Source organism: Ochotona curzoniae, unplaced genomic scaffold (genome assembly GCF_017591425.1).
Source record: "Ochotona curzoniae isolate NIBS_2020 unplaced genomic scaffold, NIBS_Ocur_1.0 scaffold_2683, whole genome shotgun sequence".
Lineage (NCBI taxonomy): Eukaryota > Metazoa > Chordata > Mammalia > Lagomorpha > Ochotonidae > Ochotona > Ochotona curzoniae.
In genome coordinates, this window is record NW_024467100.1 from 7,870,584 (window position 1) to 7,878,117 (window position 7,534).

The 7,534-nt window shown below is 37.4% G+C and overlaps 1 protein-coding gene across 1 annotated transcript; it reads left to right on the top strand.

Annotated features, from left to right (window-relative positions):
* The first annotated feature begins 6,361 nt into the window (after positions 1–6,361).
* LOC121171640 (olfactory receptor 10J1-like) lies at positions 6,362–7,294 on the top strand. The gene has a single exon (XM_041003397.1). It carries the CDS (start codon positions 6,362–6,364, stop codon positions 7,292–7,294), a length of 933 nt encoding a protein of 310 aa, XP_040859331.1.
* Positions 7,295–7,534: the final 240 nt, after the last annotated feature.

Below are 7,534 nucleotides of genomic sequence, written 5' to 3' on the forward strand. Positions count from 1 at the left end.
TCGGCCACATAATAACAACAACAACAACAACAACAAAGTCTCCGTTGCCTGGCCTTTTACAGCATCTTTGTGAACAAAATCAGTGCTTTCAGAAACCACACACAATTTATTTCCATATGACACATCCATAGCCATACCCTTGGCTGCATGGGTTGTTATAAAATGTGTTGCTCAGAATTTGTGGTCAGAATGAAAATAAGCCTTAGATTCTTTAATTGTGCATCATTCTCTTCTCTTCTGAGCGCCATGATTTATATCTTGTTTCTAGAGCTTTTCTTCTTTCTGCTTAGGGAATCACTTATAAATTCGCTGCAGTTTGCAAGTGCTATTCCTTCATTCCCTTCACATCCTTGGTAGTTTCCTGCTGTCTCCCATCCCAGCTAATTGTCAGCCAAAGGATTGCTGGATTATGGATGTTTGAAGTCATACATCATTCAAAAATCAAAGGTGAATCGTTTTCCCCCCACTGGATGTAATAAAATATACTTACAATAAGAAGACCTAGGTTTCAGTTCTGAGTCTACTCCCTCTTAGCTCTCACTCTTAATACAAGATATCTAGTTAAAGTTGAATGTCAGTAATCAATAAATAATCTTAGTATAGGTATGTCTTCTATTTTAGATAAATATTTTAGCAAAACGTATTTGTCACTTATGTAAAGTTTAGATTTAGCTAGGTATCCTATATTTTTTGTCAAACCAGAAAATATTGTCAGATTTATAGTCAATATGTGCCTTTATAAAATTGATATGTATGTGAAATTTTGTATATGGCTTAGTATGGTTCGTGGGTTTAATTGACTAATAATGTATAGCATAACTGCTTGAACATGGCTTTTAAATTTATATATTTTGCTTGTTTGAAAAGCAGAGCAGAGAGAGACAGCAGAGATCATGCTTAGCTGGGACTCAGGAACTCAATCCAGTTCTCCAACATGAGTGGCAGAAATCCACATCCTGAGCCGACACCTGCTGCCTTCCAGCATCTGCATTAGCAGTAACGGGTCTTCCAAACGGACTCCTCACTGGTGGAACAAACATGTTTCACTGCAAATTAAAAAGTCAAGCCTGAAAATCAAGCCTTTTAAACTTAAAACAAACACAGGGATTGGGCAAATTTAATGACACATTGTATGAATAAGATCTGAAAATTGAGACTCTGATCTAACTTTTTAAATACATCAATGAAACATTTTCAAAGGGAGTACCCTTGCCCATAGGGAATATTTGATAATGCTGAGAAATTGTGACATTTCTTTTCAATACAGTTAGGAAGCAGGAAGGGGATGCCAGTAACACCTGGTATCTAAGCAGTGGAGGTTAAGGATGCTGCTAGGCTTCTAGTAACATTCAACAACCTCTCCTCATCCACACTCATCCACACACATACCACCACAGAATAACAAAATTATCTAGCCCTGATCCACAGTGTCACTGTTCAGTGTAGACCAAAAGAAACACTAAAGACTGAACGATAAACAAGTGGTGGTGCTCCCTTGCATATCATTTCAAATTATAGCATCACAAAGACAATGCATATGAAAGAAGTCACAGAAACTATTTAAAATCATTGTAGGGGACCAGAATTGTGGCCTTGTAGGAAACGTGGCTGTGTGTGATGCTGGCATGCCATATACAAATGCTAACCGAAGTCCTGCTTGCTCCACCTCTGACTGAGATCCCTACTAAAGGTCTAGGAAAAGCATTGGATGATGATTCAAGTGTTTGGACCTTTGGATCCACTGGGAAATCCATATGAAACTGATGGCTCCTGGTTTCAACCTGGCCCAGCACTGGCCATTGCAGCCAACTGGTGAATAAAGCAACAGATGGAAGCATTCTCTCTCTGTATCTCCGACTTTCAAAGTAAGTAAATCTTAAACGTTATATTGTAGAAAAAAATGTTTATTGATATGGGGAAAAAACTGGATAAAAAAACAATTTCGACTAACACAATATTACAGCATTAAAAAGGAAAGAGATGAGCACTAGTATTGTGGCATAGTGGATTAAGCTGCCACTTGCAATACCAGCAACCTATTTGATTGCCAGTTTGAATCCCATGTGCTCTGCTGCTGTTCTAGCTTCAAGTTAGCTGAACCAGGGACTAAATTCATTGTAGATGTTTTATTCTTTCTCCAGCAAGAACAGAAATTGTACCAAAGGGAACATAAAGAAAGAAATCCTCCACTCTTTTTGAGAATAAGATGTGAAACCCCCTAAATGGGAGAGTAGGGGCTCCAAGTTTGTGAGTGAAACTTAAGGAAAACAGGTATAAACTGAAGCCAGAACAGAGAAGTCCTGGCCCCTATAACCTTTTGTTTATCTATCTGACTGAGTTTTGAGAAGCCAGCAGTATCTCTAATTTTGAGAAACTAAAATTTAAGATTTTCTTCTGGTAAGCTAATCCATTATTCATGTGATTTACTTCGCTAAAACTCAACGCAGCTTCAGTTTGTGAAACCTCTGCAATCTCCTGCAGTTCGTAAACAAACGAAAGCTACCTTCATCAGCCACCCAAGTTCCTAATGAAGCTCTGGGGACCAGCTCTCCTATCCTGTCTTTGTCATCTCCTAGTACCCAGGAGGAATTTGCAAAAGGGCTGGTCTCAGGGGATTTAGGGCAGAGGGATTTCCCTGTTGGGGAAAATAAATATCCAACGCCATGGAAGGCTGCAGCTTAACACACTGCACCTTTCCTCTAGGCCACTTCCTGGGCCAAGGGGACACATGCACCCCAGCCTCAAGGAACATAGGAATAATTGGAGGATAAAGCTGATTACATAAAGCTGATTTTCCCTCACTTTGTAGGGTTTTTCTTCCCTTGTAAAGGTCTATTGAACACAAGAGGCGTTCAACAATGATTGGCTGTTGGCAGAAGTAAATGAACTGTGCATTTTTAAAATCCTACTGTTTCCCCTCTACGATTCTTTGTATTCGGTTAGTTATATTGAATCTCCAGTTGGTTGATATTGCGTTTCTTCATGCTAATCTTGCTTTGATGATGGATTCAAGCAGGACATGAAGTTTGACAGGAACATGATGATAATGATCTTCAATGAAGAGGATGAACTAGCAAGTAGGATGATGTAGGAGCTGGTAAGTCACAAGCAGGAAGATACTGCATCAATAGAAAGTAACTTTTCTAAGAATGAAAGCTAATCAAAATTAGAGTTAATGGTAGCACATCTCTATGGATCTACATAATGAGATAGAATGCACCACTGAAACTGAAAAAGGAGGTAGATCCATAGGACTATTTTCCAAAGTATTCAAGGGATAATAGCAAATCAACAAAGGCACTTGGGAAATGACATGTGCAGCCCAATTTTGTTTGTGTAAAATGAAAATGACGTTGAAATCTGCATGATTATACACAAAAAAAATTGAGGCAGAAATGAACAATAACACATGTGCTATGATTACCTTTAGTCCAGATAATGTAGAGGGGGGAAAAAAACTACCTTTTCCATTTATGCCTTTTGATATTAGTATAAATGGCTCTCTACCCCAAGAGCATAGTTATAATTTAAAATGCCTGGCTTTATTTTTTAAACTTATCTTACAAAAGTAAAAGATAATGAATACCCCATCATCGAAAGTATTGAAGCAGAATCCAGGGAACTATTTATGGGGAAGCTGTACTTCTAAAATTACCTTACATGTCTAGGGTACCATGATGCTATTACATTTAAAGTATTCAAAATTACCAAAAACATGAGCTTTTCTACTTTGTATCCAATTGGAAAGACTCGAATAATAAAATGAATAAGATTAACCTCCTGGCCGGAATTGGTTGTCACTTCCAGGCAGAAAATGATTTCTCTAGGAAGAAATTTGTTGAATACTTTCAGTGGAGGAGAAGTGTTTTTGGCTAACAGTCCAGAATCCAAGGGGGGGAGAGGATGTTGTGAAATGTTGCTTTTTTCAGTGACAAGGGTTCCACAGCAGCAAACTGACATTTTATTTCAGCTGTCATGATCCTATCAGGCTGGTGTTGTCACTCAGAGGGCTTTGCCATCTTGATGACTCATCATTCTCCCAAGAGGATGATGAGAAAGGAAATGAAATTGCAGGAACACAGCGGCTCGATTCAATTTCTTCCCTTCTATAACCTAACGTGTGATTTTTTTCCCATTCTGTTTTATGTGGGTGGGATTGGCTTTCTAGTTACATAAACATTTGAGTTTTGTCTTGTTCTGCAATACTTTTTGAATTCTAGTTACACAGGAGTGGATAGAAGTTATCTTAACCCCACACATCCAAGAAATTGTAACACATACATGGACAATTTAAAAAAATCGACGAAAAATTGAATTGAAAGATAAATTTATTTTGGTACAAAATGTTTTTTGATGTCTACGCATAGTTCTTGATAATACACATTTTCATAAATATTTTGTAGATCGTCATGTGACATTTTATACTTTCTCGGCATTTTGAAATCGTGCTTTTCTGCTCTTTTATTTAATAAGGAATTGCCAAAGTCTACTCTCAGTTTTTTTTTCTTACATCCCATTGTAGTATCATGGTATTTTGTATTCATTATTATTTTATAATGCTGTGTTCAAAACTTGTTCATTTCAATGGCTGATTTTTCTAGATGTTTCTTTACATTTTTCAGCTGAAAGAACTGCCTTCCTGCCACACTCTATTCCTAAGAGTACAAAAACTTTCATTTTTCTCAACTACCATCTTCAGAATCCGGATCTAGTCCCTGCAGACTACAGTTTGAGGAAAACGTCTCTTCGAAAACTGTAGGTCAGTACTATTTCTAATGTGAACCTTCTTGTCTTTGACGTGAATTAACTCACTGCCTTCAGGTTTTCTCCTCAGTCTTCTCTACAATCTCATGATAAACTTTCCTTCTGGAGAACCAGGTAATAATCTTGTTTTTGTCTATATAAGGGCATAATCAAGTATAAAATCTGAATTTTGTACATCTGACAAGCATCAAAAATGTAACTTTAGATTATCTTATGCTATCTAGAAAAAAAAGTTGTTAGTATTTTTGTATATTTAATTGTTAAATGTCATATGTATTCTTGAATATTTCTTCTTTTATCCTTCCTTTTTGTTTCAAAAAAATGGGCATCTATCTGTATAGCTCATAGTCTTATATACCACTTAATAAATTTGTAATGGCTGCATAATTATGATCAAATCCATACAGTTATTACTTTTTCATATTTAAAATTTAAAGTTATTCATAAGTGCTATACATTTTTTGTTAAATGCCATGTAGTGTTTCAATTCATGTAAACAGGATACGGTATCCAGTCAAGATAGACACACATATCTTTTCAGACATTTATGATATAACGACATCCAAAATCCTTTATTTTAGCTTTTCATAAAATTAAGAGTGCTTTATAATATTTTCCACAGTAACGAAGAGCAAAGTGGATGCAACTGGAGACAATTATGCTTAGTGAAATAAGCCAGTCCCCAGGACAAGTGTTATATGTTTTCTCTGATTCGTTTGTAGTAGCTGGTATAAGGAATATTTTTTAAAACACAATGTATGTGAGTGAAGCAGACATCTTGAGATTTGATTATGATTTATCACTCTTGTCTGTACTCTTGGGTAACTGTGGTCTTACTATTTACTACGTGTTGAGTCCTTTATTTATTGGCAGATTAAGCTTGCGACTCTAAAGTAAATTGAAAACATTCCATCAAGAAAATCAAAAGAAAAATATAAAACAAAAGAGGAGGGAGAGTGAACCGGAGAAGGAGGGAGTACCATTATGTTGTGAAATAGAAACAAATAACATTTTAAAATGTGTAGGGAAGAGTCGAATCCCAAGATATTGTGTGTAAGATATTTGTGAAAAAAGTTTGTGAAATGGCTAGACAAGCGGGACAGAAATAAACAGCGAGTTGTCGTAGTGGACGTCGTGTTGTTTGGTAATGCAGAGGGAAATCCTGCGAAGATTATCAAAACTGTGCTTTATAGAAAATGAAATCGGTGAGGCAAAAAAAATGTGAAACTAACGTATGAAAATTTCCTTTGAAATTTAACTGTGCATTTCATATTTCTTTCCCTTAGATTTTTTCCCTAATGCCTGTGTTCTAAAGCACAAGGAAATCTTTTCTAAGCATACGCCAGTTACCTCTCCTTCCATCCTACTCCATCCCTGTTGATTCTGCATCTTTTTACATAAGTTTTCATACATGAAGTTGTTTCCTGATTTGTTTTTCTGTCTTTTACCCATAGGGGAGCAGTTGTTCCTATTAACTCCATATCCATCCACGTGAAGAATTGTTATCACCTCCTTCTAGGGCTACCCTGCACAAAACATTGGCCACCGATGTGTTCTAATTAGCCTGTCTACATCTTTTTCATCTGGAATTTATGCGATGAAGAGAGAAAACCACACAGTAGTGAGTGCATTTGTTTTTCAGGGTTTTTCCAGTTTTCATGAACACAAACTTACTCTCTTCGTGGTATTTCTTACTTTGTATATTTTAACCCTGGCTGGCAATGTCATCATTGTGACGATTATCAGCATTGATCGTCACCTTCATACTCCTATGTACTTCTTCCTTACTGTTCTTTCCATTTCAGAGACTCTGTACACGTTGGTCATTGTACCACGAATGCTCTCCAGCCTGGTAGGTCTCAGCCAACCCATCTCCTTGGCAGGCTGCGCCACCCAGATGTTCTTGTTTATTACTCTTGCTATCAACAACTGCTTCCTGCTCACAGCAATGGGGTACGACCGCTATGTGGCCATCTGCAATCCTTTGAGGTATATGGTTATAATGAACCACAGGGTGTGTGCCCAGCTTACATCAAGTGCTTGCTGTATCGGGTTGCTTGTGGCCATAATACAGATTTCGTCTGTATTCAGGTCGCCATTTTGTGATAGAGAAATAACCCATTATTTTTGTGACATCCGCCCAGTTATGAAGCTTTCCTGTGCTGATACAACTGTACATGACATAATTAATTTTGTCATTAGTTCATTGGTAATTGTTGTGCCTATGGGCCTGGTTCTCATCTCCTACATCCTCATCGTCTCCACCATTCTGAAGATTGCTTCTGCGGAGGGTCGAAAGAAAGCTTTTGCAACTTGTGCTTCCCATCTCACTGTGGTCATTATCCACTACGGCTGTGCCTCCATTGCCTACCTTAAACCCAAGTCGGAGAACACCAGGGATCAGGACCAGCTGATTTCAGTAACATACACTGTGTTTACTCCGCTCCTTAATCCTGTTGTGTACACGTTGCGGAATAAGGAGGTCAAAGACGCCTTTCGTCGTGTTATTGGCAAGAAACCTCTTGCCTAGGAACTTCGGCAACTTGAAATACCATAGTTCTTCTTTATCAAAGTTTTCAGTTACCTCGCCAACTGCGGCCTGAAAATATAAAAGAAGTTCTAGAAAAAAATAATTTGAAAGTTTTAGATAGTATGTATACTGAAATCTAGTGCAGTACCACTCCATCCCACCTGGGATAGGAGTCATTTTTATTACCTGTCATATCTATATTGTGTATGTTTCCTGGAAATTAACACATACATTAGAATA

What these genes read in the sequence shown, in the direction of transcription:
- LOC121171640 (XM_041003397.1), top strand. Translation starts at nt 6,362, where the DNA reads ATGAAGAGAGAAAACCACACAGTAGTGAGTGCATTTGTTTTTCAGGGT.